Genomic DNA, 24,667 nt, shown 5'->3' with positions numbered 1-24,667 from the left:
TAATAATAATAATAATAATAATAATAATAATAATAATAATAAAAAACTCTGCACTTTTCAACCATATCTGATGACCCTTCTCAGCACATGGTTTTTGTTCAGTTGTTATCATATTGCATAACATTAGGGGTTCAGGAGGTAGAGCAGGTCATCTTACGAATCGGAAGGTTGGTGGTTCGATCCCTGGCTGCTCTAATCTGCATGCCAAAGTATCCTTGGGCAAGATACTGAACCCCAAGTTGCTCTCCGATGCAATCATTGGAGTATGAATGTGTGTGAATGTTAGACAGAAAGCAGTAGAAAACAGCGCTTGTATGAATGGGTGTGAATAGGTAAATGCAAACATGTTGTATAAATAGCTTTGAGTGCTCAGCTAGAGTAGAAAAGCACTATATAAGAACTAGTGCATTTACCATTAACCATTTTAGTCTCTCCATTTATTTGTATCAATGATGAAGTGTGGTCTGACATAAAATGGCACATAAATATTAAATAACAGTTAGGAATTACTACTCAGCTTTGTCCCAGTCTGATTTAGGATAAACAATTTTCATGAGTAACCTCAGATAGCATGCATATTAACAAGAAATAATTTTTATGCACCTCTAGGCTATAAAGCAGAATGTAATCCTACATCCCTTGCTCTTTAAGCACATGTACAGTGGTAGCAATGAGCACAAGAGTTGCGTTAACATGGAGATAAAGGACTGTAGATATGGTGGAAGAGCTGACCCAAACACAGGAAAAACTCAAGGAGGGAATCACAAATGTTTTGTACTTATGTTATGAACAAAGGAGCTGCATTTTAGTGGTGAGAAATAGTCAAGTACCACGACTCCACTGGAAGGTTAAAAAGATAGCTTCAATTTTTTTTTTCAAGTCTGTAACGCACACATACTCATGTCCTCCAAAGCACTTTCAGCTGTAGTGATAGGGGACAAAATTTACAGCCTTTACTTTATGTAAAAGTAAACTTTGCTATTAAGCTGAGGTCAAAACGAGGCTTCAGCAACCCGAGTTAGACAATTCAAGCTGCTTTTGTTCACAGTTACATTCCTTAGAGTAATAAATTCCCTCTAAGTGCTTCCTGGACAGTGTTTGCGTAGGGCTGGAATAGTAACACAAATCAGGAAAAAGAAGTCTAGAGGAGTGTGACGTTGGAACATTACTGCTTGACTTTTCCACCTTGGGCTGCTGAAACTTCATTTAATGAACTGGGAAAGTGCGTTTGCTCATCATCACAGAGAGAAATGCAGGCCAAACATTTTATATCATAAGTGCTTTACTCTATACATCAGACAGGCACATTTTCTGATTTAAAAGATGTATAAAACTGGTAGTGATTTATACATTTTAAGGGCCATGCAAGCACCTTCAGTGTAAATAAGAGAAATCTTCAAAATGTTGCTTCCTTCATGTAAAAATCAGTGCAGTTTAAAATGTATTATTAGCTCACTTTCATGTGTTTTACAAGAGAAACAAAGACTGGAGCCCACTGAATAATTAAATTGTTTGTCCTTGATTTTTAGAGGAACCTGATTCAACAACAGGTGCTGGAAGAAAATCCATTTTCATCCATTATATCTTACTTTGAAAAAGAAAGAGGACGCAAGTCAAATATTAGTCTGTGCTCTTTTAATCCAAGAACTGTGTGTGGTCCCTGTTTAGTCCTTGTTTTCTATATTCCCATTCACGTTGTCCCATTGTCTCTGTGAACATCCACATGGACTTCCTCAAATGACAAGGGGGGGACCAGACCAAAAAACTTGGTAGGGGCCGGTGTGTCCTCTTGTGGTGGAGTCGGTCTGGGCCAGCGCTCATTAAATTTGACAAAAAACAGCGGGTCTTTGAAGGGCCCCCCATAGATGATGGCCTGCATCAGGTAGACGAGAGCTACCACCATGGAGCTGATGAGGAAGAAGGGGATGAAGGGCCTAAGGTGGTGCCACGCCACCCTGATCCCATATCCCAGGCCACTGAGCCCGCTCTGCGCGCCAGTGTGGGTGGTGTGGCGGGAGGATTCTGGGGCTGGAGTACGTTCAGGGCACTCATCATCCATATCTGAAGAGGATGGACCAGGGACGCTGAGTATATCCATGAGCCAAAACTGAAGCTGTTCCTTTGCTCTAACTGTTTGTATGGTCACACATAGTCCTCCACAAATCTGCTCCCGGGATTATGAGGAAGGAAGCGTAAAGCCACAAATAAAATCCAAGCAGTGTGGTGTCCCTGTGATGAATCCAGCTCTACATTCCTCTCTCGATCACGTACTGTATTCCTTTGGTCCTCTCGATGTTTTTTTTTCCCCCCTCCGATATGGTGAGCAGGAGTTAAATGTCGCTGCTTCTATTTGAGCTTTAGAGAGAGTTAGAGAGGAAACGAGGAACAGCAGAGGAGCCCTAAATAGAAATGACACCGAATGACAGGACACCGTGAAGGAGAGGGGGAGAATCTGCTGCGTTTGGTGGTCTCAGGTTTAAAGAGCGGTGTGTGTATCTGCACCAGCTGCACAGGTTGCAAGCATTACATACACGCAGTGAGTAACCCAGACAGGCGCACATCTGAGTCAGATAGCTGCTTGCAACAGCTGTGCCTGTGCAGTTTATTACAGCTCTAATATTAAAGCTCTAACTGAGGACTTCAGTTATAGGTGTGCCTGTAAGATTTTTTTTTAAATTTACTTTCACATCTTGTCATGGCTGTAGCAAAGTTTTACATATTTATCCTTTGGATATTCACATTTTATTTTTTAAGTTGACTGTCAAGTTATTTACTTCCCATCATGAATGAATAGCCTACTAATTTTGGCAGAGGAACTTCACGGGGGTACATGTCCAAAGGATAGATTTACTCCACCCAAATATGTCTTAAAGCAATACTCACATGTCCACGTGTACGTTTCAGGAGCCATTTGTCACTGTAATTCTTTCCTTTCTGTATATTAGCTGTAAAGAAAGTCTAAAAGGGACAAAATCTCTGTAAAAATACAGATCAAATAAACCTGTAAAAGAGGCTTCAGCTGTTTGAGTTTTGACAAATCAAATCACTATCAATCTTTGCAGTGGAAAATTTATTTTGTGATTCCTATTGTGCTGTTCTGTAACTAAATAAAATGAATAAATGTTGCACTAAAGAGTTTAAATAGTAACCCCTTTTATGTAGTTTGAGTATCAAATTTTGCTGCGTTGTCAAATTCTTGGGTTTGTTAGGCAATTATTTGTGAATAGTTACCATCATGGTAATGAGGACGTAAACCTTCTGTCAGTTCTAAGGTTTTATGTATCAGGGCATAATGAAAAAATCAGCTGGTTGTCAGCTGGTCTTAAAATGAGGTAAAAACAACCTCAGATGAACAACAACATATGACGTATTACATGTGATTGTTTATTTCACAGAACTGAAGCCAGAAAGCAGCAGCAGTCCTGTGATAAACTAAGTAAACCCTTACTGCTCCCATAGGAAGTAAGAGGGAAAGTGGCAGTCATGGGATGCTAATCAAATTGATCATCAGCAGCTGTGAGCACCTCTTAAAAAAGCAGAAGTTTTGGCAGGTTGCTGGTCTGAAGTGTTCAGGTGTGTGAAAACACAATGCCGATGAGGAAACGCATCAGCAATGATCTAAGAGAAACAATTGTTACTTCCCATCAAGGGAAGGGAAGGATTATAAGACCATTTGCAAACAATTTGAAGTCCATCGTTCTACAGTGAGGACAACCCAGCAAATTCACCTTAAGATCAGACTTTGGAAGGCTCAGACAAACTGCAAAAAAAATTCCAGAGCTATATCTCAGACTCTACAGGCCTGAGTTAGGATGTTAAATGTTAATGACAGTACAATTAGAAGAAGAAAAAAAAAAAAAGATCAGAGATAAGCCTTTCCTCGCTTAAAAAGCCCATGGCAGAGATTAGGTTTGCAAAGCAGCATCTGACCAACCACAAGACTTCTGGAACAATGTCCTTTGGACAGACAAGACAAAGCAGAGATGTGTGAACATAACGCACAGCACTATGCTTGGGGAAAAAACTAACAGCATATTAACACAAATACCTCATACCAACTGTCAAGCATGGTGATGGAGGGGTAAAGATTTGGCTTGTTCTTCAGCCACAGGACCTGGGTGCCTCACAGCCACTGAGGTTACCATGAACTCCTCTGTATACCAAAGCATCCTAGAGTCAAATGTGAGGCCATCTATCTGACAACTACAGCTTAGCTGAAATTGGCCAAACACGTCATTAAAATTTACAAAAATATCTGAAAAAGCAAAGAATGAAGGTGTTGCAACAGCCCAAAGCCCAGAGACCTCAACCTGACTGAAAAGCTGTGGTGGGACATTAAGTGAACTGTGTGTAAACAAATGCCCGCAAACCTCAATGAACTGATGCAATGGTGTAAAGAAGAGTGGGCCAAAATTCCTCCACAACGATGTGAGAGATTGATAGTCATACAGAAAACAATTACTTCGTTATTGCAGCTGAAGGTGGTGCTACAAGCTACTGAGTCATAAAGGGTACTTTGGTTTTCACACACTGCTTCTGCATTTCATTTTTTTTTAAAATAACACCATGTAAAAAGAAAAAAAAACAAACATACATTTATTAATAAAGAATAATCTTAAGTTGTATTCAAATGGCTTATCTGCTTGCTACTTCCATCTACAAGTGTGACATGTAAACCTTTTTACTGTCGAACATGAACACACTGGCAGTGTGCCTGCATCTTATGTATTAAATTTAAGGATAATTTTATGCCCAGGCCGACGCATACACATCATAGCCTGACTAATGGCAAACTTTCACACTGACATCCAGTCAAAGCCCTCGTGATCTAGCAGCTGCTTCTCAGCCTGTCCGGGATGCATTTCAAATGCGTTGCATACTTTAAACACCTAGACACTTTCATGCCCAGGAACAACCATTCACGTGTTCCTTTGACATGTCAGGAAGCAAACAAACACACACCTACAAGACACTCCCTGCCAACATGCTGCTGTGTGTAACTGGAGACAACAGTAAAGCTGAGAACGTCAATGCTTATCGGCCTTCAGCTTTGCTGAGGTATCTGAAGGTTAGCCGGCTTTAATAAGCCTTGAACACAAACAGGTCTTAAGTTAGGAGATTAACATGCTTGTCATTTAAAAAGCGCTGCCCAACTGTAAGCGTTACTAATTAAATCTTTTTAAAAAGCAAGCATAATTTTAGGGAGTGAATATCAAACATAGCACCAAGACTGAGTGTTTGCCATTTGCCTTGACAAGAGCGAGGGGATGAAATTACACAGATTGCTTCTCTTTAATTAGACATGTTTATCTACACGATACAGGAGTCCTTCCTCTCCTCGGCACACAGCCACATCAATCACACGTTACCAAAGCTTGTCTAGGAAAAGATCTTTATTTATAAAAAACAACCAGTTACATACATCACTGAAAAAAAAAAAAAAAAAAAAAGCAACTTCTCAGAGCCAAGGCAGGTATGAATGGTACATCATAATTTTACATGGATAGGCAACAGTACAAATATACTATGTGTGTGAAGAGTAAAAAAAAAACAAAAACAAAAAGATGACTGGTCTCTTTTGCCTTTAAAAACAACTCAGCTGTAAAAGTGGGATTACAAAGTAGAACAAATTGCATAATGCTCTCACCCACCACTCCCATACATATAAACCTCGGAAATAAAAACAGACACAGAGAAGAAAGAAATATAAAAAACAAAAGGTCAAAATGTGCCTTCTGCGAGCCTCCCAATTTAAATTACGCCAATCTCTCCCAAACTGTTAAAACTCGAGTCTCCTCTGAGTAAAAAAGCCTCCCAGATGCTTTTTTTGTGCAGCACAAAATTAATCCAGACAAACATGTATGAAACAGCTACAGGATTTTATATTTAAAATTCCTTCCACTCCAGCTGGTCTGAAAAAAATAAAATAAAATAAAAAAACCCACAATGAATAGGTGGGTCTGCAGATCCCAAGAGACAGGAATGACTAAAAGCCTTCTGAAGCTGTATGTCTAAATATTTAAGTGGTTTATTAGTGTTTGTTCACAGCTTCTCACCTCAGTACCAGGTCTGATGTGTTGCACTGGTTTAAGTTGGCTAAATGCAAATCCAAAGCAGCTGAAATTCTCATAAATGTTCCATTTGGGGTGGACAAAAAAAACAAAACAAAAAACAAAACAAAAAAAATCATCAAAACACAAAAAGAGGAACATTAAAACTAAGTTTAAAAAAAAAAAAAAAAAAAAAAAAAAAAAAAATATGACTGATGGAATAATCAACATGTGGTGTCATTTGGATCAACACACACTCATTCAAAAGGTCCATATTCATTTTCCACACACACACACACACCCCCCCACAGGTTTACTGTATAATAAATATACACACACACCTGCCCTTTCTTGTCATCCCAACTGAGAGAAAATAACTCTAGACAGGAAAATAACTCCTATATAAACAACATTCTCAATCTACAGGGCGGGCTGTCGGTGTGTCCCAACCTCCCAACAATCCCAGTACAGGGAAGATTTAAATTAATGAGCCAAAACTAATGCAGTCATCCCCCTTTTTCTTTTTATATACAGTATACACCCTACTTAGATGTCTAAATATAAACTCATTATTTGAGGACCAATGTCAGGTGGCTGTAACATGACAAAATTTGCCAAGTAGCAAACAGAAAAAAAAAAAAAAAAAAGAAAAAAAAAAAAAAGAAAAGTGAGCAGGACAACACCAGAATCAAATGATTGTCAACAGAGGTGATTGCCTTTACAGAAGAACTATAATTTGTAAAAACGGAATACATTTCTGCTGCTACAACTGAATTAATTCGTAAAAAGTATGTGTGTCTTTTTGTGTGTGTGTGTGTGTGTGTGTGTGTGTGTGTGTTGCATGAAACACTTTGCCTGCAACACAGCCACTTTCTTTGGATGCCAACCCCCCCGCCATCTTTTGATCCCATCTGTGTACTGATAGAGAAAGAGGGAGAGAAAGGTGTGAGAGCAGAGGGAGAGAGTCTGGATCTTCTCTCCTCAGTAGCAGTGGTAGGGCAGGGACGGCCCAGTCTGGGTGATGCAAACTATCAGTTTTTCTGGAGGAAAAAAAAAAATAGGAAAACAATGATTAAAACAAATGAGTCAAAATGCAAGCATAAAAAAAAAAAAGTGGCTGATTTACACAAACAAAAAAGGCAACACAAAGACTTCTGTGGTATAAGTATGGCACGCTGCACACTAGTGTTGTCACAATAACCAATCCTTCAGCATTACGTGTAAAACAGTTTTACATGCTACTGTAATCACATTACTATTGGTGTGTTTCAGCAGTTAAATAAGATTACAGCTCCTGGCGCGCTGCTCTGCACATTAAATCATTTCATGGCAAACTGAGGTCTGTGCAGAGGTCACAATCATCTGTTCGTGGCTTTAAACAACAAAGACTGGGAACTACTTTCCGTGTTTGATTTGTCATGTATCTACTTTCATAACTTGTAAAAATACCATACCAACTCTGGTTATGCAATCAAAAAATTATTTTACACAATAAACTCCACAATGGTGCTAATAAATGTTCTTTTCATGACCTTCCATCCACCAAAAGAGATGTTTATATTCTGTTATTGTAGTAGCTGGCACAACCACAAGAGTGTGCTCTCAGACATCAATCCCCTCCACAACAATGGAAACTGCAGGAGAGTTTATGGATCTTCAAACCAGAATTAACACTTTTCTACTTTCTTAAAGGGTGTTTAGGTCCACTCCAGCAGCTGCTTGTCCAGGGCCTTGTACTGTGAAGCGAGTTCAGCATACCCAGGATATCCTTCCATTATCTGGATTCGCTTACACCAATACTGGTAACCAGGATAAGTGGTCACACGAAGCTGGTTATCTCGCTAAGCTAACCCAGCAAATGTGTTCACATGAAAGGGGTGGTGTTGGCAACATCTGACTCATCACATTGATTATGGTAGTGGCTGATTTTAGAAAGGAAAGAGTAAACTATAATATTAGAAAAATATGAAGAGGTTACACATATATTACAGAATGACAGTACCACAATTGCTGCAGATAAATCTTGCGATGTGAGAGGAAAAGTTCTGGACAGATAGTTTAGTGTTAAAAGAGCTATATGAATCAGTGTGCCTGTTTTAGCTGAAGCCTCAATGATTTTTAAATGGTCTGATTTACTGCAGTAAGAAATGAACCACCTTTGCAGTACAGAAAACGCAGAGTTAACCCTGAAGTTACGTGGGTATGATGAAACCCCCGCTTCGTAGAACAGGCCTCAGGACTTTGCGAGGACATTAGAGCAGCTGTCACAGCAAAACTACTTTTGGAAAGGATACAAAAATCATCAGTTTCATTACTTTTTTGCTTTTCATGTGTCATTTCTTGCCATGAACAATAACTTTTGCATGGCACAACACCATAAATGCAAAGACAAAGTTATGAGTAACTTTAAAAGTTGTGGTTTTGTGACAACACTAATGCATAGACAGTTAAGATTTAGATCCTTAAAATAATAATTATCAGCCTGGGATTCATATTTACACTGACAGAGGACAATGCACAAGGAGCACCTTGCAGCATACTATACCAGCATGTACACAACACATCAGGGTATCTCATAGTTAAGCATTAGTACAACACCACCTCTGCCTGTTTTAGTTCACCATCATAGACTTGGACCAGGTTTCACTGAGGTTTTCAGTTATCAGAGACATAAGGAGCACAGCTCATAGAGTCCATGCAGGAATAGAGGTCAGTTGGACATACCATGCTGTTACATGCAGAGGGGGTAGAGGGGAGGGGGGAGGGCTAACCATCGTAGGAGTCCAAAAGAGGCAGGGAGCCCTTTCTGCCCCCATACACCCCTCGCTGAGAGAGGAGCAGAGAAAGAGAGAAAGAAAGAAGGTGGACAGGAAGTGAGTGTGAGAAAAGATGTGTCAGTAATTGTGAGGTTTTAAAGGTTACAGTCAGGAAATATTCATAGTTGTGCAGGAGGTTATGGATTAGTGTCATTAAACCAGCAATCCAGCATGTTAACAGTGACATCAAGTACCGGTAAAGTGTCTGTGATCTCATCCAGAGTGTTTCTCCTCTCTTTCTGGTCCAGTGTAGAGTAGGCCTCTGAGGGAAGATGAAAACAGGTTAAATATTAACACAGATTTAATTTTGGGAAAAAATAAAAAAAAATGTTTTTGCTACAAGTAGCAAAGAAGAATGTACTAACCAGGGCCAATGTCATTCAGGGGAATCATGTCCCTCCTTTCCCCTGAGACAAAGAAAAACAACTCATGAGTCAACTTATTAAATATCCCTTGTACCAAATTTAATCCAAATACTTCCTGTGCTCACCTCTGTCCAGTAGGGGTGTGGTGCTGTCTTCATAGGTGCCGTTAGCTCGGGTGCTTGGGCCGTTAGTAGTGGTGGTGCCGCCGGGGTTAAGGTTGACCATGAAGTCTGTCTTCTTCCAGCCATCTTTCTCAAGAGGTCGACGCAGTTCCTTGTGAGCCCAAACGAGCTGCAGTACCTGGCCGGCCCCCCGCACCTCACGATCAGAGCGCTTGCTGCAAGATGCCCAGAGATAAGGGTTAGGGTTACTCAGAGCTGTTATCATCTCTGATCAGTTTTCTGTCACACACACACACACACACACACACACACACACACACACACACACACACACACACACACACACACACACACACACACACACACACACACACCTTATGGTGCTTGAAAAAGAGCTAGTTTTATATATTAAGAGAACACATACACAAAGCACAGTTTCTACAGTCTGAAAACACTTACCCATCTTTGTTGATAAGCACAAGCCTCTCGATGCCTTGTGAACCTCGAAGGGTCTTTGCCGGCTCCAGTCTGTTGCCAAGCACCTCAGCGAGCGTGCTCAGTACAGACACCACCGTCTCCTCCGATAGAGTACGTCCAGACTGACTCTGGCCTCCAGGCAGGTTGGCCACAAGGTTAGGCACTGCATGCAAACCTACAAAAGAAACAGTAAGTACAGACATGTTGATTCTGAACTGTAAAACATGGCTATTATTAAAAAAAAACAAAAAAAAAAAAACAAACAAAATACAAAACATGTGCAATGACTGTTTAGCAAAATGAGAATCTGAGCCATGTTATACAATAATATCTGAGAAGAACAACAATCTTACCTAGCAGTTCACAGTTACGGTTGTCAATGGCAAGATTTCTCAAAGCTCCAGACATTGCCCGAACCACACGGTCATTGCCATGAGCCAGCAGTTCTGCCATCATGGGAAGACCCTGCTCGTGACGCACCTTGGCCCTGATATACTGACCATACTGTACGGCAAGCACAGGGAGGAAATGATCAACTTTGGTTTTCATCTAATAATATAAAACTATTCAGTTTAATGAACTTTAAAAATTCAAATCTGAATTCAACATTCGTATTTCACACTGGAGACCCAGCTTGGATAAATTATACTAACAGTCCATCGGCCAGCACACAGGTTCTGGATGGCACCGGCAGCAGCCTCGAGTACTGAGGGGTTCTTGCTCTCTTTGAGCAGTGACGTATAAACGCGAACCACTTCTGGCTGGAACAACAGTTCATAACCTAAAGTTGACAGGAAAAGAGGAGCTTTAGTTTAGACCAACATCAACATTTGTGCTGGGTGCTGATAACACCTACAGCATAGCAAGATTCCAATTATAAAAATACATATTGCATAATATAAAAGTTCGTATGTTAGATAGTCATGAATATACTAGGCAGGTTACAGGAGGACAATTTGTATTACCCACAGCAAGAACCGATTCAATTTAAAGAACGGTTTTATATATTTTAAATAATAACAGTCAATTAAATATTATGTAAATGTTATGTTATCAATGCTTATTCTGATATGAGGCATATTTTGCATGGAAAGGAGCCGTTTTTGTTGTTTGTATGTGTGTTTTGTTTTGAAGTGATGGATGTGTGTTTATAAAACACTGTCAAAATGTGAAGATTTAGAAACCCCAGAAATAATAGCTGCAGCTATTCTGGTAATCCAGCTTGTGGAGACCACTTATTAGTACACAAAAGGAAGGCGAAAACAAACAAACAAACAAACAAAAAAAACAGACACACACACACACACACACACACACACAGACTGTACCTCTGGCAGGTGTTGTTCTCTTTGGAATATCAACCAGATCTCCACTTCCATCATCTCCATCCTTCTTTCCTGCAGAAAATTAAGGAGAGAGAGAGTGAAAAAAAAAATTAGTAGATAAGACAAAGACTAAGTGATGTTGGGGGGTGAGATGACCACTTTGATATTCTCGGTCTTCTACTGTTATCTGGTCAAACATGCAACCAGCAGAACAAGCACTGTCAGCATGCAATGCCGTTTGTGTGACGTCAAGTGATCATGCCCATGGACTGCATGTAAATTCAACATTATGAGACATTTGTTTTATATTATTATGCATTAGTAAAATAAGTGATGAGAATGGCAGACAGCTTCAAAGGTTCATGAGAACACCAAAAGGAAAATCTTACCTTTGGAAAACCACTCATCTAAACACAGCAGAGAGAAAGGAAGAAGTGAAACAGGATGGGAAGAAATAAGGAGGGAGAAGAGGAAAACAGGGAAACAGTGGTAGAGTGTGAAAAACAGCGATAGGGTCTTCTGCCACCAACAAGCTCAACCCCACCAGCAACTGCCATTCATACAACAGCAAATCTCTGACAATGACGTAGCTGTCCGACACCAACCTTTGCCTTTTCTAGAGCCAAAGCAGCCGCCTTTGCTAGCTGGGGCCCCGCCCTGGTTGACAGGTATGGTCTCTGCATAGCGTTCACAGCCGGGGACTTCACGGTGAACCTGGTAGGACAGATTCCTCAAGAGGCAGACGCAGTTCTCCACCAGCTACAGGAAGGAGGAATAAAAGGAGGCAAGAGGATCAAACTCTGTTTTTATCTCTCACAACTGTCTCATGGAAAAAGTGACAGTTTTAAGTGGATTTTTAACCTTATTGTCCACATCTTTGCAGTTGATCTGCGACTGGACCATGTACATAAGTGAATCCACCAGCCCCGAGCATTCCCTCAGCTTTCGTCTGGCCTCGCTGCGTTCTGAACTCACATTCCTGCAGGAAATGGGGAGAAGTTAAGCACATAATTGCATGTTTTCTCCTTAAAATAAGCTTCCCTTTCTCCATCTTCAACTTCCCCTGCTTTTCATCCATTGATCCTTTGCATACCTAAGGCAGCCAGCAGTGTTGGTCAAGGCGGTCTGCCACTCCATATGGCGTGGTTTGCAGCTTTCTTCTCCTCCTCCTCCACTGCTCCCTCGCTCCCAGCCTGAGTGTGGAACGATCACCTCGTCAACCAGGGCATGCAGGGCGTGGTCCACAATCTCCATCTTAACTGAATCGTGGGATGAAAGGTTCCACAATGTGCCTGGGAAGATAAAATAAATGTTATTATAACAAGAGACAGTTTAGCTTTTAAAATAATAACCAATAGTAGTAGTAAGTGAAATTTAAGAGCTATATATTTAAAAAAAAATAAATAAATAAAAAAAATTAAATGATTTTAAAAACAGCAGCAGTACCTGTGATAGTGTCAGTGAGATCCTGGTCGTGGGTTTTCCTCAGTAATCTAACCAGAGCAGGCACTCCATCGCAGTTCTTGATGGCAATCTTGTTCTCTGAATCTCGACCATAGGAAATATTCTTTAGCGCTCCGCAAGATGAGTGGTGCACATCCTTGCTAGGATGGTCCAGCAGTGACACCAAGGCTGGGATGCCCTTTAGGCGACGCACCTCTGATTTAACCTACACACATAATTAGACACTGTCTTGACAACAAAAAAAACCCCCAAAACTTTGCAGAATAATCACTAGAACTCACAGCATAAAAGAGAAATGACAGTAACATGACTGCAAGGATTATTTCACCTTGTCATTTTTGAATGTGAGGTGCTGGAGGAAGGCAGCAGCGTTGGTCTTTACAGGGTCCAGGCGGTAGTTCAACATGGCAATAACCTCTGGAAGCTCTGGCTGTCTCCACGAAGTGGGAGGCTTTCTCAACGTGCTGTCCAGTGAAGCCATGCTCCCTCTCTCCATTGTCATAGGGACGGCCCAAGCATATGGCTCAACTCCACCCATGTCACTGTCCAAAGTGTCCTCGCAGCTCCTGTAGAAGGCATCAGAAGCATTTATCAAGAGTGTCTCAAATAAAATATGTAATTTTTTTGGACTGACTTAGTATAGAAAAGAATGTTACCTGAGTCTTCGTCTATCCATACCCGCAGGGCCCGGCCCCAGGCGTGGCATGGTACCATAGCCTCCAGGGTGCATGGGTGGAGGCCCCATACCATAGTCATCATATACCATGCTGCGCTGATCATCCTCCAGACCATAGTGACCATGTCCATACCGCATCTCCATTGCTGAGCCCAAAGCCCTCATTCCCCGACTCACCTGGGGCTGTGCTGCATATGGGTCGAGCTGCTGGTGGCTCGGAGCCCGGTAGCCAGAGTCCAGAGTCCTGTAGCCATCAACTGGCCTGAGGAAATATGGGGATAATGGAAATGATGAGAGAGGAGTTAGATAAATCTTTTCTTTAGAACATTTCCTTTTAGAATGACAGAGACAGGATACGGGGTGCTGGTAATGTGGATCAGATCAACACGTCATCTGATTTCACAACTCTGCGTCAGTCTGACACTTCATGGTCGGAGGATGAATGGGGAACAGATGTTTATACACTGGATACATGTTACTGTCATGTTTTTGTGGGGTCCAGTTCAAGGCCTGCCAACTAAATTCTGCTCACGTCAGTCTCATATATAACTGGATTATTTAGAATGTGCTATAAACAGAGTGCCAAAGAGGGGAATTATATTCTGTTTTGAATAACTGAATGTGGAAAAACATGTCTGTTAGTCTCAACAAGAGCTTAATACCTAACTTCCTATTTTGCCTTGTTAATAATTTATTTCTTTGTGTACACTGATGGAAACTTCCGTTACTGTTTGGCTTATAAAGACACATATTCCTGAATGTAGGGCAAAGCAGTCGCCATTAAATGTCATGTCGTTCAGAACAATCACCTGTAACGATCATCCATGTGGGAGCCCCTGCTCAGACTAGTATAGGCCTCTGATGGCGGACCTCCGCGGTAGTCATTGTAACCACCCACAGGGCCATAGTGGTAGTTTCTGGGTACTGTAGCAGTGGGGTAGTCTACTCCGCCAGGCTGCCTGTAAGGACGGTCCAATGTCGCACTGTACATGCCCATACCAGGCACTGACAAGCCTCCATCAATGGACAATGACTCAGTAGGCAGGACTGTGCGTGATATTGGTTTCTTCATCTGTGGGACAGTGAGATCAGCCTAATGTATTAAAATGTTTATAGCGATATTAAAATTTAATAAACTCTGACATCAGTGAAACTGGAACATGTGCTAAATTAGGCTACCCCATTGTCCATCCGCCGTGTGGTTCCCTCCTCGGAAAATACTGAGTGCACTTCCTGAGAATCATCCTCTGGCGTGTAGCTCTCGTCAAGAGCGCCATGTGCAGGGTCCACCATCCTGTACTGTAGCCAAGACCCCAGATATGTAAATCTTTAGGAATGTATACAAGAAAAAAAAAGTGTTTATAACTTTGTACAATCACATACCTGTGTGCCGTTTATATAAGCGTCTGTCAGCTTCAGTCGTTCAATGTCTGCATCCCCTAAGCGCCCGTTCTGGGATGAAAGAGAAAGACAGAACTATGAAATACACAGGAAAAAATTACATATACAATTTCGCTGAAACAATATACAAGATTGAGGTTAAAGGCACAGTTCCCAGTAGCCGGTGCTGTCTACTTTTAACCACTCAGATGATATTACTGCTGCTGAAGCACATTCAGTGCTGACCAAACCAGGCCTGCATGTTTATGGTCTGAATCACTGCCAGACACGGAGGACATTTTGGAATGCAGCCAGTCATCCTCACACCCCATTTCCTCCTGCACTAAACTCTTATATAATCAAAGGCTGTCACACTGTACGACTTGGACACTTTCTTTCTAAAGTAGAGTAACACTCATGCAATGTAACTGCTTCAGTTATCAGCAATCACATGCAAATGCAGCGTAACTGAGCTATTTTGAAAGTCTTTTTCAGCAGCTGTTTACTGGTTCAACATTCAGAGTTAGTTTCAGTAATACTGATACTGCTGACAGACAATTTAAGAGCTTCAAACAATTTCTTCCACTTTGCTGATGTGCTACTGCATTTTATGGTGTGCCCACAAGGAGGCCGGGCTGGTATTAAAAGCAATAGGAAGTGTACAGGGTGCATTAACAGTAAAGGAAGGGCAAACTTCCTCTAGAGCTAGTGTTTCCTATAATACCATCTGATTTACAAACAAGTCTGGCATGCGTTTGAAGAACAGATACTTTATGTCTTTATCACAAAACACGGACAGTTATCAGAAGGCTTTTGTAGCCTTCATGCTTCCATGGGCTGAGAGACAAAACATAAAATCCAATCAATGTCAGCAAGCCCTCAAAAAAGGAAGGAAAAAAAAAAAAAACAAATTATAGTATTGGGGAAAAAAAAAAAAAAAAAAAAAAAATTCTCAACTCAAGTAAAAGTGTGACCTAATGGAATATAATAATAAATAAATGACCTGTTTTTAAAAGTGAAGCTTGCTACTATAACAGTTAAGCGTTATGTAAAGAAAAATGGCATAAGATAACACTGGGACCACACTGACCTAAATAATCTGGCCAGAAACACAATAGCAAAGTGGGAGTCTTAAGACACACAGCTAAGCTGATCTTAAATTTCTAAAAACAACTTTAAATCAGTTTAAGAAAATAAAAAGAAGTATCTGGTTATAATGCCTGTTTTTGTTTACAAAGCAAATGTAATATCTTGCAACATTTGGACAAAATCCATAATTGCCATACAGCAATCCTGCTCTATAAATACCACAAATTATATTGACAGCATCAGAGCTAAAACAGCTAACAGTTAACAGCCTAATGGTCAAAACGAATCCACAATCTTTATTGAAAATTTTAAGCCATTTTTAAGCAGTCTGCTCCAATGTAAACATTTTGTGTTTTTCCATCCAAATCATTTAAATATATGATCATGGGCTGCAGGAAACTGTGGTGGGAATTTTTATAGCCATGTGGAGTAACCAAAACAATTTTAACGAATTTCACACAAATTTGCAAGTCTAATATTAGACAAAACATGCAACACCAACATGCATTCAGTTAGACTGATGCATATAGCAGAAATTAATACTAGTGACTTGAAACATGACTAGGTGAATGGATGTTTAACACACATAAGATGCATGTACTGTAAGTGAACACTTAGGATGCAGTGAGTAACAAATGATCTCAACATTGAAACTTGGTGAAGAAACTTGTTTGGCTGGAGGACTATACAACACATGCACAACGTGACCCCATTTCTTAACCTGACATGCTGCGACAGATCAGAAAATGACTGAAATTCCACAGCAGGGGCAGATGAAAAACGGACGTGTGTCCGAGTGAATCTGGTGAGCGACACTGAAGGCATGCTGACAGTGTATAAAAGGCATGTAATGATAAATCTGCAGATATGAGTCAAAAAGTCAGATATACTTTATCACAGCCAGTCAAGAAAGATCTAAGAAGGGACAATAATGACGCACAGACACACACTTGGCGAGCGCAGGCGGAGAGGAGGCGGGACCGAGGAGATAAGGGATGCTGATGGATAGATGGATGGATGAATGTCAAGTGACAAATGATGCATTAATTCACTCCAAGGGTTGGAAGGAGGGAGTAACGATCCATGCACTCAAAGATGTAGAGGTGATCAAATGACTCAAGATGGGAACATTTGGGCTTTTTGGGGAGTGTTACCTGTGTGTGAGGGAGGGGACGACCCAAGGTTGAGGGGCTAGTAGCAGGGAGGCCCACTCTCCTCCTCTCCTCCTCCAGCGCCCTGGTCAGCTGTTCAAACTGCACCTCCTGCTCCCTGACCGACTCCAGCAGAGCCGCTGCGCTCTCACACTGCTCCATACACACTACACAGCCCCAAAGGAAAAGAGGGGGGGTGTTACGCACATGCACACAACCCTAACACACGCTAAAGCAGAGGGTGTATAACAAAAACACACTCCCCAATCAACGTTTAGCAAGATCCAGCTGATGCAGGATTTGGAGTTCTCCTCGACCAAGTTCTCCTCAGAGATCTTGTTTGGTAACCAAGCCAGAGACTCCTTTAGGAGAGCTATTGGCACAATGGGATTGCACAAGAGTTGATTTCATAATGGTTTCGGTGAAGAAACTACAACAATTAATGTAAAGATGTGCTTTCTGTTGAACCTCAAATACAAAACTTTCCCAACTACACTGGAATTTTGTAAATCTATTCCTGTCATTGGTGATTCACTCATTCATTTATTTCTCCTCCACATGCATCATTTACAGTTGTAGCAGCAACAGTGAAATGCCTGCAGGGTTGTGCTATGAGCAATGTTTCCCCCACAGTCACAATAGGCAAGGAGTACACACACACACACACACACACACACACACAGTTTCTTAAAATTATTTCATAATACAGCCTATAAGATGCTTCTCTGCACTTATTTACAGTTCCAAATATGTTGTGACAAATATACAAAAAGAGTAAGGAGCCCTGACTGGGCGATGAAAGCAAAGACAAGTTAAGAGAACTGTGAGACCGGAAGGTCACCAGTAAAATGCTCATCAATTCTTCTGGACTAATAAATAAAAAAATTAAGAGCACTTTGGTTACCATTAATATATTTGTGTGGGAAGTGCTTTGTGTGTGGGAAATGCTTTACTGTGTTTAAAGGTAAAAACAACAGAATGAACTACCACCTCACTGGTGGTATGAAAACAATGTTATTATCTGAGGTCATAAGAAAGATTCTTTAAAACTCACTGCACTTAACCTCAAATATTTGATATAATCACTAAAATATGGAAGGTACAGTAATTATTACACAACATTTCAGCAATGCCTGCATGCAGTTCAATAAACTACCATCCAACAAGTAAAGATATCCTCTCAGTTTTTGACACAGAAATAAAATGCTAAGACAAGTCTTAAAACAAGTTGTGGTGTTTTTGTTTTGAACAGTTATTTCTGGGATCTAAAATTTTGGATAACAGCAGAATCAATACTGTTCTGATTCATGATTTTTTTTTTTTTTTTTTAATTCACACATCTCAGTAGTATAATTTCTGGTGATAGAGAAATATACGGCAAACAAACAAACAGTTAACCTTAGAGCATGAAGCTTTTTTACTACAGCGGGAAGCCAAACACCACAACTTACAACATTTTAATCCCAAAGAGAACTACACGCTTCTCCTTATGGGTTGACCACAGAAATGCATGGCCTGCTTTAAGCTTGGTTTACAGAAAATCCAAAATACACACCTTAACCTGCGGGCGTGGTTTGGTAGAAGAGGTGAGAGATCACACCAAGGTCAGAGGTGGTGCTCTAGTTGTTCATGTGTGGAAAGTCACCAAACCACCGAGCCCAGAAGCAGGGAGAAACGGACTGCAGAGAAAGAAAGGAGGAAAGGTGGAGGGAAGTGTTTTAGTGAAGCCACCTCTGCTTGAAAAGCAGCAACACAGTGAGAATACTGTACAAGTGTGTCAACAAGGGTTGTGTTTGCTCTGTGAGCAGAAAAGCACAGCAAGAGGCAGATGTACAACAGCCCCAGCCTTTGGACACACCCTGTATTTACTCAACATTTGGCCTGTGTACGGCAGCTAGCTGGGAAAAGTTGAACAGCCTGCAGCTACTTCTAGGTCAGAGAACATCGACTGTCAGCATAAAGAGAAAGCAGGTTTTAGAGATTCTAACATGTGTATGTGGGCTTTTCTCACTAATCAGTTTTCATCTTACATGTGACTCCACACCGTCAATCCACAAATACCATTCTTCCAACTCCCTTATATTCCCTCCCTCTACATCCCTGTTATTCTGCTTTTTGAAGAGAGAGAGACATTGTTGTACCAGAGACAAACAACTAGACCTGGGAGACTCAAATCCTCTTATCTATTGATACACCCTGTTCTGCAGCAACCCAGCTCCCCATGAGGTGAATAAACCTTCTATTGCCACACACACCTGCGTGACCGGTTGGACAAGGTAGAGAAGGGGTGACTGAATTTCAGTCTGTCTCTGTCTGGCCCATATGCTCTGACACAACAGTTCAAGCCACAGAGGCCTGCATTTACAGTTCAGGCAGCAGGTGTCTCACAGGTAGAGCATTAACAAGCGCAAGAGAAAGATGAGAACAGGAGCTCAGGATGATGATGATGAATGACTCACAGTTTCACCTTTACCAGGCTGCATGAATTTAAAAAGAAAACAGATGTAATGATATCAGACAGACTATTATGACATAAGATTTTTTTTTTTAGCTAGTAAAATGAAGGCTGCAGTGGTTGCTTCAGTTTCTGTATGTCTTTCAAAATAATGACTAACAAAACACACAACATTATTCATCCAAAAAAACAGAATGGGGTGTGTTCAGTGTGGGAAAGAGGGAGGAAAAGAGGGATGACCTGATGAGAAAAAAAGAAAGAAGGAAAAACAGGCGTGGCTAAAGTGTTTCCTAAGACAAAGGAATCTGCAAGAACCAAGACTAGAATTTGCATGTGGGATAAGGCCAGCTGCCAGGAACGCATATGATGTCACCTACATACACTCACCCAGAGTCATAACCTCCTACCTGAGCAAATCACAAACTGCTGTCCTGTTACCCACATGCCTTTATATGGTCACAGTCCAGACAGGGCTGATATCATCCTCTAGAAACGGAGACAGGCAGACTTTAAAAGCTGGAAACAAATAAAACAGATGGATTGGTAGGAAAGAAGGAGGAACACGACGGTGAGCTTGAGGAATAGGAGGGGGTAGAGATAAGGAAAGGAGCGCTGAATCAAAGATAAAAGCTAATCTTGCATTCCTAGCATTGTCTCCTGCCAATTCAGCACAGCAGCCCACCCACTCATCCAGTGTAGAATGAGCTAAGAAGGACGCTAGCTAATAATCATTCAGTGATCAGCGATTAGTGAGCTCTTGTAGCACTTCAAGGTGAGTTTACAGGTCACAGCGACCCAAACACAGGAAAGAAAACTAACCAAATATCTCTAAAGCTGCTTTGTTTCCATAGTTTTATGACAAGCTCACACATTCTCACTTCTTGGCTTGTTTCACACAAGTAAAAATCATTAACATTATCATTAAAGGTCTTATTTAACTAATAAGCATTAATGTCATTCACACAGGATGAATTATAAACCGTGATGGATATTTCTTGGCAGGAGGGAATGTGATTGTGTGCGTGTACTGTGTGTGAGTAACTGTGTTATTGTGGTTTAACCACAGCCAGGAGGGAATTTGCAGCTGTCAGCCAGGGAGGCTGGAGGAACAATGAGAAGTTTGTGCAACTAAGAGCACGAGCACAAGCGTGAAAAGAATTGGGGAGCAAGAAGATGATCATTGGACGCATCTGTTTATAGTGTCGCTCTTTACATGCGCATGACTTCTGTCCTCCATCCGACTCCCTCGCTTACAGCTGTTAGTTTTGGCCTTGAAAGTCAGCACCGAGTTTCGTTGAACAATGAAAACAATCAATGTTGTCCCACTGCCGCTCCACTCCCCTTTCCCCTCTCAGCTACTTCCTGAGAAACAGGATGTTATGAAGTGAACATCATAGATGAGTAGAGGGCCGCAATGGCGTCTTTGGCTCACTATAAATCATCTACCCGGGTTGAACCACTTGTACACAAACCATAAGAGCCTATAGAAGGTACACTTTAATAAACCACCAACTGATGGCTGTCTTCTTGTATTAACAAAGCATTTTGTTGCAGCAAAAATCCCCCACAGTCAATATGTTGATCATACGACCACAAGGCACTTCCCACTCTACTAATATTGTTCTCCATTTACTGTTTTCTGTTCCGCTTCCATGAACTTTGGGAAGCAATCTCTGTGAACCTCCAAAGCTGATTCATCAAAATTTTATTATTTTTTTTTATATACACATTTTAATAAGTTACTAGAGCCATTTTTTCTACACAAAAATCTGCAACAGTATTAAAAAAAAAAATCTCATCAATACACTGTCTTGAGTTCCCCTTTCTCATGCTAAATGTGAGAAAACTTCAGAGATCGTCAGCATCGGGCACATTTTAGGTACTGGAAATACTCTATATGGTTTAACTGATGTTAAGTGTACAGATAGGGAGTGCACAGGACAGCAAACAAGTCTAAATACACCCCCTGCCACCTCCTGGAAAAAAAAAAAACTCAATTAAAAAGACAAGTTTCTAATTTTTAAAGTTCATTAAATCCACTCTTTCCAAAATCTGTAATCGTTTTAAATATTCTTAATACTAATATTGACTAAAATAACCAATTATGATTTTTTGCCATAATTGACCAGCTCTATGTTAAAGACAGATTCATGTCTGATGCAACTGAATGTTTACACTGCAGGTTTGCAAGACACATTTGAAATTTGTCTATTTTTGGTTTGTTGATTCAAGAAGCACAGTGGTCTAACCACTGAATCAGATGGCTATTTTGATTTTCAGGCATTGTGGTCTGACATTTAACATCAAAAAAGAAAATGCTCTGGAGTTTTTCTTTTTAATAAAGTTGTCAAAAATATGCCCAGAAAGAACAACCATAGAAAAAAAAACAAAACTGCACAGGAAACGAAATCACCTTTACCTTGCATGGAGGTGATCCGGTCTTAATTCACTACATCAACTTCACATATTAAAAAATACAAATACAAAGTCTCCAATTACAGACCCACGCCACCAATATTTTGTGACGTGACAAAGAAATAAAAGTTCAACATGTCAAGTACCATGCCTTGAGGTCAACAGCAACATCTGACGGAACACTGACACACCACGAGTCAGACAGCCCCATCTGATTCTGAAACCATCACTCAGCATGACTCACTCACTCCTGTCAGGAGATATCTGTGATCATACTTGCATGTAAGCAACAATATAGCCCCTGTCCATTTAATTAAACTCTCGTTAGTGCAGAATGTGCCTACACCTGCAACAGCTTCGACTGAAACAACACATTCACTGTTGAAACACATCTGTTCACACATCTCAAAGTAACTAACTGCAATTCACTCCCAAGTCAAGTTTGATGGCACTGGCACTAGTTTAAGATGAGCATGGCTTGTAATGAGATTGAAGCTTTAGCCCCCTAATCCACTTACATCCTAACACACACACACACACACACACACACACACACGCACGCACACACACACACACACACACACAGTAGGCCCTTGAAGGATTAACCTGTACACCTCAAGAGAGCAGACACAATTGCAGACTGTGTCGGGAGCACGCATCAACAATCAAACAAGGACTTGGAGACAAGCAGGGCTGACTTATTAGTGGTGGCACCTGGAGCACGTGAATCAGCTACAGGTAAAGTGATAGGTACAGGAAGCCTGAGCAAAACACATTGTGTGCATCTGTGCCTGAATGAAACCAGTGTTTACAAGAGAAAATGCAGTTTACGTGTTCACACACAGGCTGACAGTTATCCCCACCCAGGCACTTTCCTAACAAAAACAAGTTCATACAGGACCCACATAACAGGTTCACAGGCTGACAAGCTTATAATCTCAGGATGTGTGGCAGACTGCAAATGGGAGACCATCAAGCTCAGAGAGGTCTGCAACATATACATACACGTCTAGCCAAACAGGTTTCCAATGTTGCTCTGGGACACGGGAGGGATCCTAATCGTGATTACCGTCAACGGTGTGAGATCTGCTCCCTGCTCGTACTGATAAAAATGTCTGCTAACGACAGAAAGGAGGCATCAGCTGCAACGATAACTAGGTCAAACCACAGTTAAATGTATATAGGCCAGAAACCACTGATTTCCAGTGGTCTGAAACCGCATGAGCATCACCCAAAACCTATCACTTGCAGGATCAGCTAGCTATTAGCAGCCCCCCCAGAAATCTCACGCATTGTCGTGAAATAATTTGCTAACGTTGGGATAGCAGCGTGGGGCAGGAGCGACGAGCTGAGCTGGCACACCGAGACATAAATAAAAGGCGAACAAAGACTCAAGCATTTGACTTACTCTGTAGTTGCGCTAACGCTACTACAAAGATAAATGACAACGCTGGAGATCAAATCAGCCCAAGTTGGCGTGAATGCTCGCTCGGCACCCGCATGACCTCGTTTGGCTGTCTTGCAGCGTTAGCATCACAATAACCCACATAGACGTCCGAGTTCGCTGCCAAAAACAGCCAGGCTAGCGTTAGCGTGGCAAACACAGATTAGCCACAGGAGTGTTCAGCTAACGCGTCCTTCACAGCTAAGTCTGGCAGCTTTCTTTGTGTTCCTCTTCTGGCACCAAAAGGCTAGTTTGAGTCGTGCAGGGCGAGCAATGGAGGGTCACGGTTTGAACTTTAAGTTAGCATCGTCAGCTAACCGAGGACAGTCGATGCTGTGACCACTCCTTGCCAGCGCTGCAGTGCACCCACAATCTGCGAGGGGGAAAAAAACGCGACCCCCAAGATACTCAGCCATATGGTAACATTTACGAATTTACTCACCTGCTCTTGGAAAGCCTGCCCCTTCCAGATGATTTTTTTTTTAAACAGTTTTTTTGCCCTCTTTTTTCCCCCCCTCCTCTGGGTTCTGGGTCAAGCTCGTTAAAGACGAAGCAACATCACCGAGTTTTCTATCAAAAGAGAGGGCGGGATCAACGATTACCGTAAAGACGCGGCGCACACAAAATTCCTTCTATCATACAGGTGTTTTTCACGAGGTGAGCGCAGTCTCTAAGTAGTCTGCTACCAGACTAGGGATAAAATAATGTATCCCCTCTCAGATGAAACGTACACTGGCTGGTAAGAGCAAAGCCTATTACAACAAAACGGAAGTGAGGGATTTAAATTGTGTTGTGGAATATAAAGGGTACCTCTCACCGACTCCTATCTCCTCCCATTTATTTCCCTCTGGCCACACACCCACACACACACACACACACACACACACACTCTGATGTAATTTCATTGATTGCCCAAGAACAATAGTCTGAGAGGAAGCACCACTTTCATGGGGAAGTACAACAGTAGCATTCCTCACCAACTCATAAAACTACTAAATAAAACCACTACCAGCGGTCATCTTAAACATCCTACGCATGCGCCCAATCTGCTGGTCAACAGACCTCTTGACATGAATCATGTTTGACCACAGCTATTTAAGGATTTAAGGATCAGTGCATAATTATACCCCTAGGGTTTTCTTTTAGTTTGATTTTTTTTTTTAAAACACTTTAAGTCCAGTAATTTTTTAAAATGTTGTCTGGCTTTCTAGATCTTTGGATGAAATCAAAGACAAAAAACAAACTAGAAACTCTTTAAACAGTGCTTAAGTGTGGGCAGGGTGGAAAGAGGAACAATGCGCGGAATTTCCCCCAGTTTCCTTGAGAGTCCCCCCCCGTGATTCAGTATGAGTAGTCCTAAGACACAGTACAGCGGATATAACACAACACTGCACCCTAGAGGTGCAAAGTGAAACTCCGCAGACATCAAGTTCAAAAA

At 41.3% G+C, this 24,667-nt stretch overlaps 1 protein-coding gene across 7 annotated transcripts; it reads right to left on the bottom strand.

Moving 5' to 3' along the window:
- Positions 1 to 5,430: 5,430 nt before the first annotated feature.
- On the bottom strand, positions 5,431 to 23,876 carry LOC115786790 (catenin delta-1). 7 transcript variants are annotated; one of them, XM_030739197.1, is made up of 21 exons: positions 23,672 to 23,876; positions 18,471 to 18,594; positions 16,919 to 17,082; positions 14,679 to 14,747; positions 14,475 to 14,594; positions 14,105 to 14,367; positions 13,276 to 13,557; positions 12,948 to 13,185; positions 12,602 to 12,824; positions 12,249 to 12,447; positions 12,017 to 12,134; positions 11,761 to 11,914; positions 11,159 to 11,227; positions 10,484 to 10,611; positions 10,184 to 10,334; positions 9,813 to 10,005; positions 9,357 to 9,568; positions 9,232 to 9,273; positions 9,061 to 9,128; positions 8,775 to 8,876; positions 5,431 to 7,090 (listed from the first exon to the last, which is right to left on the bottom strand). In XM_030739197.1, the coding sequence occupies exons 3-20, from the start codon at positions 17,075 to 17,077 to the stop codon at positions 8,817 to 8,819; spliced, it is 2,748 nt and encodes a 915-aa protein (XP_030595057.1). In that variant the 5' UTR covers positions 17,078 to 17,082; positions 18,471 to 18,594; positions 23,672 to 23,876; the 3' UTR covers positions 5,431 to 7,090; positions 8,775 to 8,816. The 7 variants fall into 7 exon arrangements, with proteins under 7 accessions (XP_030595057.1, XP_030595059.1, XP_030595058.1 ...); XM_030739199.1 differs by lacking the exon at positions 16,919 to 17,082 and adding an exon at positions 11,545 to 11,562 and having other exon boundaries at positions 23,672 to 23,874; XM_030739198.1 differs by lacking the exon at positions 8,775 to 8,876 and adding an exon at positions 11,545 to 11,562 and having other exon boundaries at positions 23,672 to 23,873.
- Positions 23,877 to 24,667: the final 791 nt, after the last annotated feature.

The sequence above is a fragment of the Archocentrus centrarchus genome, chromosome 10 (genome assembly GCF_007364275.1).
Source record: "Archocentrus centrarchus isolate MPI-CPG fArcCen1 chromosome 10, fArcCen1, whole genome shotgun sequence".
NCBI lineage: Eukaryota > Metazoa > Chordata > Actinopteri > Cichliformes > Cichlidae > Archocentrus > Archocentrus centrarchus.
This window is presented reverse-complemented; position numbering and strand designations above follow the sequence as displayed.

Bases quoted from the DNA above. Each gene is read 5' to 3' on its own strand.
- LOC115786790 (XM_030739195.1), bottom strand. From the start codon at position 17,077: ATGGAGCAGTGTGAGAGCGCAGCGGCTCTGCTGGAGTCGGTCAGGGAG. The intron at 12,448-12,601 runs GTACTGCTGCTG...TTATCTTCCCAG, and splicing joins TCTCACTGACACTATCACAG to GCACATTGTGGAACCTTTCA. The intron at 9,129-9,231 runs GTTAGTACATTC...ATCTTCCCTCAG, and splicing joins CCTGAATGACATTGGCCCTG to AGGCCTACTCTACACTGGAC.